The sequence below is a fragment of the Siphateles boraxobius genome, unplaced genomic scaffold, assembly GCF_051911475.1.
Source record: "Siphateles boraxobius isolate OS27281-9 unplaced genomic scaffold, OSU_SipBor_1 19, whole genome shotgun sequence".
Classification (NCBI taxonomy): Eukaryota; Metazoa; Chordata; class Actinopteri; order Cypriniformes; family Leuciscidae; genus Siphateles; species Siphateles boraxobius.
The window spans coordinates 16,832,398-16,852,439 of NW_027508799.1; the positions used below are offsets into that span (position 1 = coordinate 16,832,398).

The 20,042-nt window shown below is 41.6% G+C and overlaps 1 protein-coding gene across 3 annotated transcripts in view; it reads right to left on the bottom strand.

The window, feature by feature from the left end:
* The window catches only part of vezt (vezatin, adherens junctions transmembrane protein), a 31,504-nt gene extending 12,724 nt beyond the window's left edge, over positions 1-18,780 (bottom strand). Inside the window, exons 1-5 of one of the 3 annotated variants that reach the window (XM_077234006.1) lie at positions 18,606-18,780; positions 15,367-15,504; positions 2,257-2,343; positions 841-1,025; positions 479-760 (exon numbers count right to left, since the gene is read on the bottom strand). In XM_077234006.1, the coding sequence (XP_077090121.1) occupies positions 479-760; positions 841-1,025; positions 2,257-2,343; positions 15,367-15,504; positions 18,606-18,641 (728 nt within the window). In that variant the 5' untranslated portion in view covers positions 18,642-18,780. Of the gene's footprint in view, positions 1-478; positions 761-840; positions 1,026-2,256; positions 2,344-15,366; positions 15,505-16,801; positions 16,920-18,605 lie in introns of those variants that run through there. The other 2 variants (XM_077234005.1, XM_077234004.1) reach the window with 2 other exon arrangements.
* Positions 18,781-20,042: the final 1,262 nt, after the last annotated feature.

A 20,042-nucleotide genomic window follows, 5' to 3' on the forward strand; every position in this document is an offset into this window, starting at 1 on the left:
GAGCCACTATAAAACCAAACCAATCTCTGTTACCTTAAATTATATGTTTATCTCTGTAAAGCTGCTTTGAAACAATCTACCATGTTAAAAGCGCTATATAAATGAGGATGACTTGACTTGACAAACAGTTTTAGCTGTCGTATCAAAATTGTAATTTTCTAAAATTGGTATCTAAAGTTTTGGTGCCATAACTGCCTGTTTTTGCAAAACTATAAATATGTGTCAACTATAAATATGTGTTTTGCTCTTGTTTATTTGACCGATCATAGAAGGGAGTGTTTGGGAAAGCTATTTCAGAAAAAAGATTTACAGAAATTGCACACTTCAGCTTTGAACGACTATAAAACTGCATCACATGCAAAACTACTGCACAGCACAAAAAAATCAATTTCACATATTCACACACAAAACAAAATCTAAAGACAATGCAGACATAAAGTGGAAGGGTCTGTGTGTGTGTGTGTGTTGTGAAACTTACATTGTGAATCCTCGTGAGATGACCTCTGTCTCCTGCATGAGACGCAGAGATTTGCGAGAGAGACTGGTCAGCGCTCGGCTGTTGTTCACCAAACCCTCCAGCTGGACGGCCAGAGACTGGACGCGCCGCTGAAGAACCGCCTTGTGCCATAGAGACAGCCCGCGACAGGCACACGTAACACACACCAGGATGGCACACAACCACAGAGCCAGCTCGTGGTCAGGATACGAAAAGCGTAGGCCCAGCAGGACGGCTAGCAGCCCGACCAAAAAGGACACATCCCTTGAACAAAGAAACACATCAGTGACATATCAGCTCGATAACGGTACAAGCTTTTTGTTGGTATTGTTGTGGCTGTGTACCATAGAGAGGGAGGCGAGAGGTAGCATGGCGCTGGGACAGCAGTGCTGGCACTGGGGCAGACAGTATCAGTGGAGCCCAGAGAGAGCACACTCGGATCCAGAAGCTCGATCAGCTCGACGTCCTCCTGCAACAGCACATCCTGAGACAACAGACAGCGCAGAGAATACTGGCGGAAGGCAGCGTCCTGCGGGAAAACAAACACATTTGAACACAATCACTCTGCGGCTTTAAATCAATCTAATTATCGGATCATAGCACCAGTGCCTTGCAGCAATACTGGGAGTCTGTGCTGTACGCACAACAAGACAAGATCTTGGTCTCGGAATCTCGGAATTTTAAAATAATGTGATTAACATCAGTTAGATCCTATAGAGTTGGAATCATTTAAAACTTAATTTGAAGAAAAAAAAAGTAAAAAAAATATATATATATATTTATTTATTTATTTTAAATACACTTTATAGAAAACAGCTTTAATTTAGAGATTTATTTTAAATGTATCTTTATTTGTTATTTATAAACAACAAAAAATGGTTTTACTTATAATTGTTTTATTTAGAAATATATTTTAAATATTAAATTTGTATTGTATGCCAATACATTTAGAATTATTTAGATAAAAAAATCTATTTATATATGTTTAAAAATGTAGTTAAATATATAGTTTTAAAAACAGATTACTAATATTACTTTTAAATGTAATGTTAAACATCTGCCAATTGCTTTTACTTTATTATTTTAATTTTTCATCAATAATTTTTTTTTAAATGAATGGTTTAAATTTCAAATCGTTAATTTTCCTATTTTTTCTTCTTTTTTTTAAATTTCAGATGTAAAACACGTATAGTGATCAAGGCAGACATTATTTTTGTACAATAAAAACAAAACATCAATGTCAATACGAAGACAGCCTCACAACCAATCATGTATGCCCTTGATCATGGAAATAAAACGAAATAGTTCATTTTCAAATATATATATTTAGCAAAAATAAAGGATTACCAGCCACCACAAAAGGATTTTGTTCACCTGCGGTCAGTCTTAAAGTAAGATGATTTTATTAATGAAAACAAACTGTATTTAAGATAAAAGTAAATATACAATATGTATTTTAGGTATGGGAGTGGCATATCTAACGTGATAGTTTGATTGGTCAATGACCGGAGTTTTGATTGGTCAACTGGCTGGTTTTGTTACACAGGTCTGACTCAAGATCTAGTGATCTTATAAAGTACCTTTATATCTTCCTACATAAACAACTATTCTCCCACAAATATTAATGTGATTATGCATATTTGACACATGATTGAAATCCAGGTTAAGTTGGTAATAGGCATGAGATACTGGCTTAGTCCTGTTCTCTGCGACACTGCTGAAGGAGAGACGAGCAGAAAGAGGAGGAGCTTCATTCTCACCAGCTGCTGCACCTGCCAACAGGTGGCGCTGTCTCGATGCAGAGGACTCAGACTGCGCAGAGCATCAACCAGCCTCCAACCACCCTTCTGCAAAATACACACGGATAAATGCATACAGCACACTAGATTTAAGAAGAAAACCAATGTAGGTCATAGTCATTCAAAGCAAGACAAGTTGCTAAATACTGAATAAGTGGTGATATGTAAATACGGGCGGTCATATGTTAATGAGCTAATTAGGTTAGTTAATGAGGTTGTGATGTCATTGAAGTGACCATTTTTAAATTCTTTGGATGGATAGGAGAGAAAGCTTTTGTGTGCACAAGTATGCAAGTCAATATTGACACACACACACACTCACGCACTGTTGTGTTATTTGAGATACGTTTATACCTTTCTTCAAAGTATAAGTGACAGTAAAGACATTTTTGATGTTACAAAACATCTTTATTTCAAATAAGTTGTTGTGAACTTTCTAAACTATTCATCAACAAATCCTGAAAAAAAAGAATCTTTAAGTTTTCACTAAAACATTAAGCAGCACAACTGCTTTCAACATTGATAATAATAATACATGTTTTGTTGAGCAGCAATTTATCATATTAGAATGATTCATGATCATGTGACACTGAAGACTGAAGTAATGATGCTGAAAATTCAGCTTTGCATCACAGGAATAAATTACATTTTAAAATGTAAATCAAATAAAAACAGCTACTTTAAATAGTAATATTATTTCACAATTACTGTTATACTGTATTTTTAATCAAATTAATGCAGCCTTAGTGAGCATAGGAGACTCATATTTAGCTTTATATTAAAATTCAGATGCTGGAGTGTTTATCATCTCCTCTTGAGTAACATTCCACAGACCGACTATTGATTCCTGTCTGGGTCATGAATCATTATCACACAAACCACATGTCTGGGGGGGGGGTTATTATTTTAGCCTACATACTAAACATCCCGTCGAATGTTTGAAACAAAGACAGACTTGATATCTTAAAATCTCAGAACAAGTGTGTAGTTTTGGGAAAGTATATATTGGTCATTCACGCTCAAACTGAGAGGTTTTCACTGTTTTGTCTTCTTTCTTTCTTCATGTCTTTAGTATTCCACTGCTGTAGGACTCACATTCTAGATGCTTTGACTGTGTGTCAGACAACTGAAGAATAGAACAAGATTCTTCTGTGTGTGTGTGTGTGTGTGTGTGTGTGTGTGTGTGTGTGTGTGTGTGTGTGTGTGTGTGTGTGTGTGTGTGTGTGTGTGTGTGTGTGTGTGTGTGTGTGTGTGTGTGTGTGTGTGTGTGTGACGTTGCAGACTGGGAACACAAACAGGGACAGCCTGAACCGTGTAAACTTAAGACAATATGATGCTCTCTGTGAAAACTTTCCAAACAAATTATAAAATAAAGTGTGTACGAGCACACAAACTAAATTTTATTCTGCCAAAGGAATCAGTTCCGTTCATCACATTCCCAAAAAAGGACTGGACAATTCTTCAGTCATTCATCACTTCCAGTTCCTGAGGCGACCATGAGACCGGCCTTCACCGTTACACACTGATGGCTGTTGTGACGGGATCCAAACACACTTTATTTTTCCAAATCAATTTTTTTTTTTAGAGTTAAACACTTATTCAGCACATGCTTTATCTAACTGAGACTAGGGAGCGTGTGTGTTTCACTTTGTAAGAATTTAACAACAAATGTTTTTGAGGTATAAAAAATAATTTTTTGAAATATTTTAGCTCTAGGAATCTGGTGAACATGAAAGATGTGCATTTGTAACAGTTTGTGAATAAAATGCATGAAAATTGACATTTTGAATCTTTAAAATGTGTGAAAATATAAATGATATATAGATTAAAATGCAAACAATTTTAGCAAAAATACATGAATTATAAAGTAGACTTACACGGACGATAAAGATATAGTTCGAAAAATCATTTTAAATGTAAAAGAATAGCAAAGTCCTCATAAGGACACAGAGAAACGATATCATTGGAATGACATTCACAGCGATTTTTTCCAGATAAGGAACGATAAAAACATTGACAGCCAATCAGAATCCTCCTGTAACGAGCTTGAGCGTTTAAAGTGACAGAGCACGCGCTTAGAATAAACAGAATGATATCATCTGTGGATGCTAATATAGTTCCCTTTCGAGAGGTCTCTCCTATTGCGTAAGTAGCTTACGCTATGGGAAAACTCCTTTTCTCGAGAATATTGAAGTCTTTATGTAAAACGCATTGCAGCTGCACAGCTGACAGCAATGAACGAAGGCAGCTCGGTCATTGGCTGTGCTGCGGCAACTTGCTCGAACCAATGACGGGGCGACTCTGAATGCGCGACCAATGAGCGCGCTTCGCGCCCGCGCGCGTCAGAGCCCGCCAAGATGGGCGTGGCCAAGAGCTATATATTGGGCGCCCCGTCATGAGAGTTCTTTAGATTTAATCTCCTTCAGCGAACACCTTCTTCGCTGGAACCTCCGGATTATTGAAGCTTCGCCGTCGAAAAGCATACCAGCGGGATTTGCTACGAGGACGTCGGCACCTTCAGCCGCCTTCTAACGCGATCCTACTGAGCCATCCGGCGTACTGCTCACGCAAGTATTTACATCTGTTCGCTCTGCGACACTTGTAAAAGAGCAAATTTTCCAAGGCGTTGTTTCAAATGCCTTCCTGCGCGTCGTGCAGAGACCTTCTCCCGGACGGGGATCGTCACATCATCTGCGCTCGCTGCCTGGGCCGGGACCACGTAGAAGCTGCTTTGACCAAGGGCGGATGCCCCGAATGTGACGACCTGGGTCTCTCCGCACTGCGGGCTCGCCTCGCCGCTTTCGCCGTGAGCGAGCCCATCGCCGCCATCCCTCTGTTCGAGCCGCGCACTAAGAAAAAGTGCCGCTCACAGAGGCTTCCTGAACCTGAGCTCAGTGACGTCACGCCGAGCCAGTCTCCGCGTGCTTCACCGCCGCTCTTGCCTTCCCCACCGCCGGTTCAGTTCACCCAGCCGGACCCACACCCCTCTAGCAGAGCGGTGGGCCTTGTGACTTTCGGCGCGTCCGAGGACGACGGGGGAATGGATGACAGCTTGTCAATCGACGCTGCTTCGGACGACTGGCCGGGCTCCACTCTCGACCCCGCCCCGTCGACGCTAGCTAGCGCGAGCGGGGGCTCCACCATGGATAGCGAGATTATCCGCGTTCTCTCTAAGGCCGTGGAAGACCTCGGGCTCGATTGGTCTTCTCCCGAAGAACCAACCCGGAGCCGACTGGATGAGTGGTTTCTGCAGGGGCGCCAGCAGGCCCCTCGGCAAAGGCCTTCTCCCTTCTTCCCGGAAGTTCACGACGAACTCACCAAGTCGTGGAAAGCCCCCCACTCTGCGCGCCTAAAGCCTTCTTTTTCTTCCTCGCTCTCCTCTGTGGACGGCGCAAAGGAAAGAGGCTACGAGGGAACACCGCCCCTCGAGGAGGCCGTGGCCAATCATCTCTGCCCGCCCTCCACCACCGGATGGAAAGCCAAAGCTTCCCACCCCTCGAAGCCCTGCCGCACTACTTCAGCTCTCGCCGGTCGCGCCTACGCCGCCGCCGGCCAAGCTGCATCAGCGCTTCACTCTATGGCGGTACTTCAAGTGTTCCAAGCCAAGCTTCTCCGCTCTATGGACGAGTCTGGCCCCGAACCCGAAGCTTTTAAGGACCTACGCAGCGCGACTGACATAGCCCTGCGAGCCACGAAGGCCACCGCCCAGTCTATCGGCCGTGCCATGGCTAATTTGACTGTTCTCGAGCGCCATCTGTGGTTGACTCTGACTGAGATGAAGGACGCGGATAAGGCGCCATTTCTCGACGCGCCTATCTCCACCAGCGGGCTGTTTGGACCGGCGGTTAACCTGTTAACCGTTTCCAGAGCGTCGGCGCACTGAAGCGTTTTTTTTTTATTTAGTTCAAATTTACTATCAGATTTAATGTTATACCTTGACAAACTATACATCATTAAAAAGATATAATACTCAAGATTCAGTATTTGACCACTATTGTATTCTGAGAAACTTATAGTGACAGTTATGTCTTAATTTGTGTCAGGAGTTATGAAATGGAAAAATGAGTCGATACCTTTAATATGAATTATGAGCGTCAGCTGGTCCATTCATAAAAAACACTCCGTGCTGTCGTCATGACGGCGATTCACAAAACAACGTCCCTCAGGGCTTTAGCTCAAAAATGTGCAGACTTGGAGAAATATTGATATATTCTCATAGATTCACATCATATTTCTATAGACAGGAATACTATTTGTTGAATTTATACCCAAATGCGTCGATGTAATCATTATGATCGCTTCTTACTGAGATGTGCTGTGTTTTCAATTCATACCAATAGCCTGAGGGCGCTATATGCACAATAACAGTCCATATATGGATCACGAAGAAGACCCATAGTCATGTGACATTCCAGGACGTCACTGATACAGAAAGTAGCTGACAGAGATCGCTGTAACATGCAGATAAAGATGTTTTGAAGCCAATAAACATGATTGCAATGATATTTGAGTTACCTGTGTTCTTCAAGCCATGCCAGGTATTTCATAATAATAGATTATATTTATAATGCAATGCTAATCGATATAGATTTCATCATCGTGCAGAAGACTATAAATAATAAATTTTCGGTCGGATTTTTTTTTATCTGAAGCCAAATTAGAGCACAGAAGATTATTTAAAACACTCGACTTGCGTTATAAAGTAAGTTTGGAGCACAAACATGGTTTTAATCTCATAAATGGTCGTGTATTGATGGTGTGCTAAGCTAACATGCTAGCTAGCCCAGGTGCACCTGCCACCAGCAGTTATTGTTTTATGATTTTTTTCTAAATAGGAATGCTTACTGAAATGTTTCAGTGCATTTGATACCAGTTTCAAATATTTAGTGAGAACTTTGATAAAAGAAATTAGGGTTTGAAATCCTATGAATAGCCTGTGAATAGCCAGTCGTTAGTAGCTATAATGCAGACAAAAGAAATGCATATTTAGAGCCATAATCAGTCTGGAGAGGTGTAAATGTGTGCAGGGAGAGACTCACACTGAATGGGGCTCGTTTGCACCACAAAACAATATAGACAATAGACTGATTAGATGACTCAGAAGATGACTAAACATCAGTTTGCATTTTAGAGTCTAATCAAAATAAAGTAATTTGACATGATCTTGAAAAACATTTAACTAAATACAGAGTTTTAGACTTATCATTTTCAGATTTTAAATATAAAATGGTCACACATATGGCTTTAGCTGCAGTGCATTTCTAGATTGCTCCAGGGCCAACTTCAATTATATTTTTATGAAGATGTTTCATAAAAGTAAATTTCTAATAACTTTACAAAACTTTGAAGCTATTTAAACATTTTTTTTTCATTATGACAATAATTAATTCTACATTTACAATAAACTACTAGGTGTCAGCTTTCAAATGAGATCATACTTGTGCTTTTAGTGCAAAGGGTTCATGAACTGTATCTGTTTAAGTTTGGGTATGCCATTTCTGGGGATTTTTCAAAAGTGGCCTTGAAGGTTAACAGGTTAAGGGTTTCGCCGAACGCTTCACTGAGGCCCAGAATGCTTCACAAGCTATGCGGCATTTCCTGCCCAAGCGCTCCAGCTCATCGCAGAGCAGACAGAGGCCGCCGCAGCCGCAGCGGGCTAGAACAGCCCCCACCGCCTCTCAGCCCGCGCCTCAGGCTGACGCTCGACGCCGCTCGCGCTCTCACAACCGCAAGCCGCCTTCTGAGCGACGGGGTCCTCGGCCCAAGATTGTGCTGAACCCCGAGCCTCGAAAGCCGTCCTAGCCACAAGAATGAAAAGAGAGAGTGCGTGTCTCGCAAAAGCCGGACCACTCTCTCTGCAAAAGCTCAAGCATTACCCAGTCCCCTTACAGGCGGCTGGATATGTTCATACAGCAGTCAATGGGCCAGTCACAGAGCTCGCTCACCTGCAAACAAACGCCGTTTTTACGGCGACGCACAGAAAACACAAAAAGAGTCTTTTTCTGCCTGTGTCACTAAGGGTTCACATGTCCACAAGGTGTGCATTCCCAGATACTGTCAAAACAGTGCCAAATTCATTCCCAGCTCAAGCTGCGCACCCCATGAATGTAGATCACGTGCCTACGGTCATGTACGCACCACTACACACAAGCACTGTTCACACAGTTATAAATTCATCCCCAGTAAAAGCGGGAAACATTATAAAAGTGACGCGTGTGCCTACCACTGTTTATGCACCCCCACTTATAAACACTGTCCTTACAGTGTCAAACACAACCCCAGCCCAGGCTGCGAGTTTTACAGACACAGCGCGCGCTGCTGTAATCACACACGCGCCCATTCACTCAGCTGCTCAGCGCGCGCCCGCGCCTCTGAGAGCTATGAGCTCCGGCGATTCGCTGGCCGGGTCCCTGCGTCACAGCGGCCCGCCCCTAGCCTGTATTCAGCCCATATCTGTACACGCAGCGGCATGGGAAAATATTCCAGATATGCCGAAATGGGTATTGAATATAGTAAAGCACGGATACTCGCTCCAGTTCGCTCGCAGACCACCACGTTTTACGACTGTGGTCCAGACGAAAGTGAGAAAAGAGTGCTCACATGTTCTACGCACCGAGGTGCGCAAACTAATAGAAAAGGGCGCTGTGGAAACTGTTCCCCCCTCTCTGAGCGAGGCAGGTTTTTACAGCCGCTATTTTCTCGTCCCGAAAAAGGATGGCGGTCTCCGCCCCATCCTAGATCTCAGACACCTGAACAAAGCACTAATGATTCGCTCGTTCAGAATGTTAACAACCAAGCATATCCTCGCGCAAGTACGCCCAGGAGATTGGTTTCTCTCAGTGGATCTGAAAGATGCTTACTTTCACATTCCAATAGCGCCTCATCACAGGCCGTTTCTGAGATTCGCTTTCGAGGGACAGTCGTACCAGTACACAGTACTTCCGTTCGGCCTGTCCCTGGCTCCCCGTACATTCACGAAATGTATGGATGCAGCACTTTCCCCCCTAAGGCGAAGGGGAGTGCGAATACTGAATTATCTCGACGATTGGCTGATTCTAGCACAATCAGAGAGTCAGTTAATAACACACAGATCTTGGATTATCAGCCATTTAGAATGCCTGGGTCTAAGAATCAATTTTGCAAAAAGCATACTATCTCCCAGCCAGAGGATTTCTTTCCTGGGAATAGTTCTAGACTTGATGCAAATGACAGCGCGTCTCTCATCAGAGCGCGCGCTCACCATCCGGCGCCTTGCAACATCATTCAGGGCGGGCGCGCTCGCCCCCGTCAAGCGGTTTCAGAGGATGCTCGGTCTCATGGCCTCAGCATCGGCCGTACTCCAGCTAGGATTGTTGCATATGCGCCCTCTCCAACGCTGGCTCAAGAGCCGCGTCCCTACTCACGCGTGGCGTTCGGGCCACCTTTTAATCAGAGCGAACCACGGCTGTATAAAAGCCCTGACGCACTGGAAAGCCGCCGACTGGTACCAGTCAGGCGTGAGGCTGGGTGTGAACACAAGGAGAAAGATGATAACGACAGATGCCTCCAAAATAGGTTGGGGGGCCCTTTACGAGGGCAGGCCTGTCTCCGGCTTTTGGTCAAACCCGGAGAAGCGCCTACACATAAACTGTCTGGAAATGAAAGCGGTCGCTTTGGCTCTCAGAGCCCTGCTCCCACAGCTGAGAAACGAACACGTCTTGGTCCGAACGGACAACATGACGGTAGTATCGTACATAAATCGCCAGGGTGGACTCAGGTCGAGCTCAATGCATTCAATGGCCAGGAGACTCATTTTATGGTCCCAGCACAACTTGCGCTCGCTGAGAGCAGCGCATGTGCCAGGTGCCCTGAACCAGGGGGCGGACATGCTATCCAGAGACAAAATTCTCCCAGGAGAATGGGCTCTCAACCCGCTGACGATTCACTGGTTATGGAAAACCTTTGGCAAAGCGGAGATCGACCTCTTCGCCTCCAAGGAGAACGCGCACTGCCCTCTTTTCTTCACGAAAAGCATGGATGCGCTCGCCCAGAGCTGGCCGAGCCGTCCCTTATATGCCTTTCCCCCGATCGCGATGCTACCGCAGGTCATCAGTCGGGTCAGAGAGGAGAAAGACGCAGTGCTGCTGATAGCCCCACTCTGGAAGAACCAAACATGGTTTCCAGATCTGATGCAAATGCAATCTGCACCACGGCCGATTCCACTGAGGCCAGACCTCCTCAGTCAGGCCAACGGGATGATATTTCATCCCCGCCCCGATCTGTGGGCCCTTCATGCATGGCCCCTCAACGGGTTCCCAGGAACCTCACGAGCGGAGCACTAAAAACCATCGCTGAGGCGCGGGCGCCCTCCACGACGCTTATATGCCCAGAAATGGAAAGTGTTCAGTGTCTGGTGTAATGCCAAGGGCCTGAACCCTGAAACATGCGAGATTACGAACGTACTCGCTTTTCTACAAGGGCTTCTGGAGGCGGGCCGCGCCCCCTCCACGCTCAAAGTATATGTGGCGGCCATCACAGCATCACACGACCCTGTAATGGAACGTCCATTGGGAAGAAACGACCTAATTATTCGTTTCCTAAGGGGCGCTAGGAGGATGAACCCTTCACGCCCCCCCTCAGTGCCGATCTGGGACCTAGCTACTGTCCTAGACGCTCTTAAAGGGCCTCCGTTCGAACCATTCCGAACCGTGCACCTTAAACAGCTCTCGCTCAAGACTGCGCTCTTGCTGGCACTCGCCTCGGTCAAGAGAGTGGGCGACCTGCACGCGCTTTCGACAAGCGCTGCCTGCCTAGAATTCGGACCTAACGACTGCAGGGTCGTCCTTAGACCGAAACATGGGTATATTCCTAAAGTGCTCACCACTCCCTTCAGAGCACAGGTTATCTCCCTAACTGCGCTATCGTCCCCAGCAGACGAACACGACGCTAATCTACTCTGCCCCGTTAGGGCTCTCAGAGTGTATTTGGAGCGTTCTGCCCTATTCAGACAGACAGAACAACTGTTTGTATGCTTTGGCGGCCGTACGAAAGGTTCCGCCGTTTCAAAGCAGAGAATCTCTCACTGGATAGTTGAAGCTATAGCGCTGGCTTATGAAGCTAAGGGACTTCAATGCCCCTGGGGAGTCAAAGCACACTCCACCAGGAGTGTGGCTTCTTCCTGGGCATGGTCGAGCGGGATACCGATCGAGGATATTTGTGCGGCGGCAGGCTGGGCCTCACCGTCCACATTTATCAGGTTCTACAACCTACAGGTCCCGACACTGCATTCCAATGTACTATCAGCATGATGCTAGTTGAACTACGAGTTCGTATCTAGATTATGTATGTGCTTGTGTCACACTGAGCGCCTTCTAGCCGCTCTGTATTCTTTCCCACATATAAAGCTCGCCTCTGCCGGCTAGTTGGATGATAACTTTGCTTTTTTAGCTCAGGCACCTGCCTCTGGCTATCATAAGGCGAAGTTCAGCACGCACGGCGTTTTGCATGGTGTTCCCATAGCGTAAGCTACTTACGCAATAGGAGAGACCTCTCGAAAGGGAACGACTCGGTTACTAACGTAACCTCGGTTCCCTGAGAGGAGGGAACGAGTATTGCGTAAGCTGCCGTGCTTGTGCTTGGTTAGTTCGCTTCAGTCGTTTTAACCTAAAGAACTCTCATGACGGGGCGCCCAATATATAGCTCTTGGCCACGCCCATCTTGGCGGGCTCTGACGCGCGCGGGCGCGAAGCGCGCTCATTGGTCGTGCATTCAGAGTCGCCCCGTCATTGGTTCGAGCAAGTTGCCGCAGCACAGCCAATGACCGAGCTGCCTTCGTTCATTGCTGTCAGCTGTGCAGCTGCAATGCGTTTTACATAAAGACTTCAATATTCTCGAGAAAAGGAGTTTTCCCATAGCGTAAGCTACTTACGCAATACTCGTTCCCTCCTCTCAGGGAACCGAGGTTACGTTAGTAACCGAGTCGTTATCTTTATAGTTATCGTTCTTGGTGTGAACGGGCCTTTAGACTTTTGTTTGAAAAATTACATTATTCCAGACAATTAAAAGAATTAATAACATATAAAGGTGAAAAATAATTAGTAAAATTAAAAGAATTAAATCAATGATATTCATTTATAAAGATCTTATTTTGATACACAGTGAATTAATATAATTAATTTTGTAAGCGCTACTACAATTGCCTAACTTGTTCTATTAAATTTAATAAAATTATCTAGAATTTATCATTATAAGTCTGTTATATACATATAAATGTTTCTTATGCCAAAAGATGGTAATTACATTTGTAGTAGTCTGGGTTATGAATAAAAAAAATAAAAATAAAAAAAGAATAGTATACTTTTTATTTATTTTATTAAATATATATTATGCATAGTTTTCTTAAACTACCTGTAAAATTTCAAGGCGATTCAAAGTTTACCTAAAAATGAAAATTCTGTCACAATTTTACTCAATTTTAAACCTGTATGGTTCAGTTCTGAAACACAAAAGGAAAAGTTTTGCAGAATGTTTAAGTTGAATGTGAACTGGCTGTCAGTTAAAAAAAAAATAGAAGAATCATAAAAGCATTTTAAAAGTAGTTTTAAAAGTATTCAGATGCTATACAATAACTTTGTGAAAGAAGCTAAATGAAATGTTTGCACTTTTTCCCCCCCATCCACTTTCATTTGATGGAAAACAGCAGGATGAACATTCTGCTAAACAACTTATTTAGTGTTCCATGGAATACAAGGTCATACGGGTTTGGAACTGAGTATATATAATGACATAAATGTTATTAATTATTGGATGCAGAATATTCAGTATTAGAGCAGTCTGTTTCAATTTCAATGTGTGTTTCAAAAGCTGTGTTGCTTACGAAACAACATTCAGATTAGCATCTAATCCGCTTCTGTTTGTTCAAACAACACAGCAAGTTTTGAAAAAGAGAGTACATTTTTCCCATTTTATTTAACACTACACAGACGAGGGTCCGTAGAGATTGTAGTTTGCTACCGTACGGTTTGCGTATTGGAAAGGTAAGTGCTGTATGGGGTCAGGATTGTTGCGTTATTCCAAATAAATAGATTGAGATTCACAAACAAATGTAAAGAGATTCACAAAAAAGTATCAAATTCACAAATAAATAGATTAAGATCCACAAATAAATGTTAAGTGTTTCACAAAAAAAATTATAAAATGCACAAATAAATAAAATGATATTGGCAAAAAAAAAAAAAAAAAAGAATACAAATGTGTTTTTTTATCATAAACACAACTCTGTCTGGCATTTATTTGTGAACAACTTTCTGTGCATTTGTAAATCCCCTCACGCATTTGTGGATTTTGAAACTTCTAGCGTCGACGTGCAGACAAATCCACAAATAAGTGGACTCCACCCACAGTTTCCTCCAGCCAATCAGATAACGGACACATTGAGCTCACCAATCGTAGCACGTTCTCGCTACAACCAATCACGTTAGGCTTTACAATGAGGGTGGTCTTGCCCTGAAATAAATTTGCTCATTCATCTGCATTGGCTCAAATAGGAAGTGTAAGGCTAAGGCCGATAATATTGCTTCAGTAAAATATGGTTAAAATTTGGATTTCGTTAGAGTTAGGCCATTAGACTATGTATCAAGCCAAGACACATTTTTATGAGCCTTTGAAAATGCCAGAGAAACAGCGCTTACGTTATGGGAAAAGCGTCACGTTATTCATGATAAAACAGAAAAAGCATCACTAAGTTGCTGTCTAATGAATAACTGGATTCAACCTCGTGATAAATACGCGAGTTTGTGTAAAATAAGTGAAATTACTGTCCCAACAGCTTTTCCCACTTCTTCAGTCAAGTCGTTTGGGTCCGTGGATCTAAATGATTAAATATCCATCATGCATTTAAAAGTGAAATGACCAGCAGACAAGCGATTTGAACTTATTTATCCGTTAAAACACTTGATCACACATGATAATTCATATGAATCAGACTTAATAATATTTTATTGTAAACGTTACTTACAGCATCCAAAATAAATGCATTTTTCAGCATTGCATTATCCACCCAGTAGCCTACACGCTTTTACATCTTCAATGATGGTCATTTGGCTTGATATTTGGTATTCTACATAATATTTATGTCCTATAGCTAGCTATTTGTCACCACGATTGTGCTTTAAAAGACAAAATCATCCTTTTTGTCATTTCTCACGTCGTGTCTACCCCGTGCGAGACTGTCAACACTGGACAAAGCAAATGTGCAAATGATGTGTCCTCCGTGCAGTGGCGTGTAGTAGCCGCTTCAGAAGAAGAACGGGCATCCGTTTACTATCAGTGAATCATCGTGTCGCGCTGCGCCGCGTCCAGTGTAGACACTATCACGAATTATGAATTTTCATGTGGCCAGCACAGTCACTAAAGAAGATTATACGTCATATATCTTCAGGTAAGAAAACAGACGTCATGGGCAAAATGTGTTAACATTGCAAACATGTTAGTTTTACATTATATGAAACTGCTACGGCAGCAGGGAAGATAATGGGCTATTTGCTTTTGACGCGCCGCTTGAGTCCGGTAGAGAGTGTTATGATCTGTGATGATCATAATTTGTGTGTAATCCTGAGTTTATCACGATGGGAAATAGAGAAGCCTTAAACTCCAACAATCTTTTGGAAACTGGGTGTTTTAGCCACACAAACAGCTAATTTGAATGAAGCGCCCATTACAGCTCGTTTCAGGCGCGCAAATATCTGCTAAATAGATCAGATCCAGTTCTTGCCCGGCCCAGAGTGTAAAGCCTAACGTGATTGGTTGTAGCGAGAACGTGCTATGATTGGTCAGCTCAATGAGGCCATTATCTGATTGGCTTAGGGAAATGATGGGTGGAGTCCACTTATTTGTCTGCACGTCGACGCTAGAAGTTTTTCAAAATCCACAGATGCGTGAGGGGATTTACAAATGCACAAGAAGAGATTCACAAATGCATGCAGTGATTTACAAATGCACAGAAAGCGGTTCACAAATAAATACTAGGCAGAGTTATGTTTATGATACAAAACACATTTGCAACAATCCTAACCCCATAGAGCTGACACTCACTTTGTGTGACGGGAGGATATCCTGAGGAAACGGTGCCTCCTCTCCACCAGCGCTGGACTCCTCCTCCTGAGAAACGGGAGAACATGCCTCAAAATCTGTGTGTCCTAGATCCTGCAAGTACTGGAACAGCGGAGAGTTCTGGAGGGGTGAGAAAGATGCAACTCTAAACAAACACGGGTCAATGACAACTGAGGATGTCCAAGATGATGAGAAGAAAGACTCTTCTTTACTTTGGTTTTTGAAGAACATTTACACATTTTTCAACAGAAGTTTTGAAAAATGTCAATTGGTGCAACCATCAAGTCAAAAATAAGATTTTAAATACATCCTGAATATGTGAACATAGTATACAGTATAGCATTGAATATAGTAAAGCATTTTCAAACGTTTTTAAAACAAATTTAATGGGGAAAGTCTGTTTTTGAATCCTGAATATGGCGTTTTATATGCCTGAACTAACCTAAAATTTACAATGATATGACTTTTAAAAAATATTTAGTGACCTAGACACACGGTTGAAATGGTCTAAAACATGTTCATTTTATGTGTATTCTTATGAAATAATAATCATAATAAATTACGCCAAAATAAAGAATATTTTAATTCCAGCACTTTTTCATCAGTCCAATCTCATGACAAGTACACCACATACCAAATTCTTTCCTGGATGGAATTATTTTCATAGGACACAAACTTTGATTTGACAAAAGTTTTCATATGAATTCTTTTTCAACCCCAAACCTTAAGGGATAATATTTTATTCCATTACTATTTTTAAAAAATAATAATTTCCGCCCTTTTCCATTATGACCACAGGACCATTATGCCACCCTGACATTTTGTCAAAAGATATTATCAAATATGGAATCAAAATTTCATATGCCCTCATAATGTTTAATCAAAATAACTTCCTCTTGCTCTCTTCTCTTCTCCGATGACATGTTTACTGGCGTGAGGGCGGGACAGTCTGTCTCACATGACATCACAGCAATAACAAACTACAACCATCAATCAACACAGATGAACAAAATCCTGCCCTATTTTTTCTTGTTTGAGAAGCAGTTTAACTCGGATATACGTCACAATAGGGAAGAACTTCCATTTCATGCTGACTTAATAGATTTGCTGCAGAACACTGTTATAAAAAGTAAAATTAATTTCTTTATATATACACACACACACATACATATACATATATACATATAACAATTCAGGATTGGTATTCAGTTAACGTATGTTGTCCTGAGCTGCAGAACACATGGAAGAAACACAATTTGATGAACAAATAAGTGAAAACAATATAGAGAGGAAGGGAGGAGAGAGAAATAAAGAGGAGTCATGATTCCAATATCTCTCTCAGGAAGTTAAGGGTAGTGCTCTCCCAGAAGAGAAACAGCAGAAACGACATGCTTTCCTGCCCTTTTTCCTCACTTACCTCTCGCACATCTCTCGCTCTAGTCTTAGATCTTCTCAAACGCAACATCGCTCAACGAAGGATGTAGAACCGACACTCTCGCGGGTCCCAATTCCCAACCAGAGATCCAGAATCACTGGCTCATTTCCACTGCTTAGCATTGCCACTGGATTTGAGTTACTAAAGAGGTTTAAAATTCTCATATTCTTATTTCGGTCAAATCCTGCAGTGAGGTAGCCTCCCACCCGTCATGAACTTTGGATCTTTTTGCTCTAAAGCTCATTTGCAGTGAGAGGAATCGGTTGGTGGGTGTTTATTGATGTGAGAGAGCAGCTAAACTGGCCTGAGGCGAAAGACACGGTTTTAGGTCACCAAATGAGAGCAAACTGAATCAGACTGTTTTTGTTTTGAAGTCTGGATAGTACGTGATGATAACAGATACAACGCTTTAAAAGCATGACCCAAATCTGACCAGCATATGCCAACAACTGCCCAAAATACACATATCCACAAATTCTGACCAATTCCCTTCCGCAGCCTTTCCCAGTCATTCACATGTTTGTTCGTTTTATGTAGAAATTTATTGATGATGAAATAAGGCTCAGCAGCATAAAGACAAAAATAAACTATTGAAATTCTCAATAAGATTTTGTTTCACCACTTTGGGTACCCACTACCCGGAAGTTAACATATAAAACTGGAACCTAAAGGGATAATTCTGTCCTAATTTACTCACCCCTCAAAACCTCTATGATTTTTTTTCTTCTAAACAAAAAAATATATGCAGATTTTGAAGAATGATCAAAAACAGTTTAAGTGCCCATGAAATAAAAAATAAAAACATTGAAAATTATCATCTTTTGTGCTCCACTGTGTTTGTTTATGTATGATTGTATGTAAATATATATATATATATATATATATATATATATATATATATAATAGTTACAGTATTACTCCATAATTATTCCCTATGACTGTTTGCTCAACTGTAATGTATTCTAACCATTGCCATGAACAGATTAAATGAAAAGAGGTCTAATCAAGATCAATGCATATGACAGCATGGTTTCCCTGGTGATGTTGATCTGACATTCCCAATCTTGACTCCTAAAGGCGGATCAGGGACACACATGCTTTGATGCACAATGCTCTTAATTCAATTTAAAGAGACTAAAACCAAACAGACCACGTAGACAGAGAGAGAGAAAAGAAACTGTCTACATTTACACTCTGGCTGTGTCTCAAACCCTAGTGAGGTACCTTCCTAAACTGTGTCTCAAAACACCTATCTAGACAGCATGTTCAAACACCATAGTACCAAAACCCAATAAGCTACAAGCATAGACAGCATTTTCAGGGAATTTTAATCACAAAAAATAGTGAACTGCCTTCTTAGACAACATTTTTGGACACCAATATCTAAATTCTTATTGAATTGTCAATCTAGATAATATTCTTGGCCATCATAAAGTATCAAAATCTAGTGACCTGCCTACCTAGACAACATTGCAACCTAGTGCTTGACGCGCCTATGATTCCCAGAAATGCTATGTAAGTAGTCAGCTCACTATGTTTTACAGTGTCTGATCCTATTCATACAAGATTTACGTCTCCTAACATGTTGTATTATATATAAACAGGAGAAATGCCTACTTTGCAACGCGGTTTACACTTAATTAAACCCAAAGTGCTTAATAAGCATCTCCAAGTCATTGTAGAGGTGCATTGGGAGGAGTGTTGTACGTGCTAGGTGCAGGCTGCTAACTGCATATCATCTATCAGATATTAGAGCAGCTGTTGTATGTCTGTATCAGAGACTTACCTCGAACACAACTTCTTCATCAAAATCCTCAGTCATAGCTCTCCGCCATATGTATTCATCAGTTGCGCATGCTGGGATGGAAATTACAGGAGAGGTCTGTGTAGCTTCTGCTGAATGCGCAGAGATATGCCATGACTTGAACTACAATTCCCATGATTCATAGCTCTTCTTCTTCTATTTGACAACGGTTCGCAAAATATGTAGGCCTTAATGACGACATCTACTGGGCTGTTGGTCTTGATTCACTTCATTGTTAAAGGGGTAGTTCTCCCGAAAATGAAAACTTCAAGGAAAGTCTGTACACTCGGCGGAGATATTTGCAACGCCTCAGTGCAGCAATTTCGGGCATCCAAGACCAAGTCCAATCTATTTGGATGGGGGAATCCTGAAATCTAGAAAACTGCTTGCTGAACTCACAATTAAATAACATATTTCAAATCAGCAACAAAGTCTGACATGAACTGCCCGATAACGTTGTTTCTTATGCTCAAACAGCGTTAAAAAAAGACGCTTATTTTCAGGCTAGACCAGCCAATACGCATGTGCAGTCCTAAACGGGAGTTTCAGGTTTCTATGGGAACAGGAGCTTCTAACGGCAGCTGCAGTGATGCTTTACTAAAAGAGGTTGAGGTTGACAACATTTTCATTTTTGGATGAAGTATCCCTTTAAGAACATGATTTTACAACATTAATTTTCACTTCCAGTATGAGGAAAAGTGGTTTTAAACACATATCCTTAAAGCCCTTATATATTTTAATTTATATCTCTTTTTTTATAGAAATAACTGGTTGTATTGAACTTATTTATTTAGTTTTCTTTGTTTCTTTATTTCCTTGTTTATTTCTTTGTTTATTTTATTTGTAAATTGTGTGTATTGTTATTCATTAGCATTACAACATGTAACATTTAAATATCTACTGACCTGCAGTCAGGAGTAATCTTGACACATAGGCTACAGTGTAGCCCGTAAACGATTTTGTATTGTTGGATTATTAGAAATCTTAATTAGAATGTTATGCATATTAATATAAATATTATCAGATTTGAGTAGCCTACAGTGAATTCAGTCGGATGGATGTATCTACTATGGATGACACCTAATTTCATATTCCTCAATGAGGAATAATAATTAATTTCTGTATGTTTTAACTTTAACATGTCAGAAATATCCTACTACATCTACTTTTTATTCTTGCCACAAACAGCGTTAAGACCATCTACTTTCTATTCATAACTCTCACGAAGTGGATGTTCGAGTCGTAAAAGATTTGTTCTTTGGAATCGGATCATTTTAATTAATCTGTGAAACTGAATCGCACTTTGCCTTGAAATCGGTTGATCTTAAAAATTGATATGAACTATTAATGAGCTACTGTAAATATAGATGGCCACGTTGCTAAAACATTTACCATATTTGCTTGTTGTGGTTGTGAAAT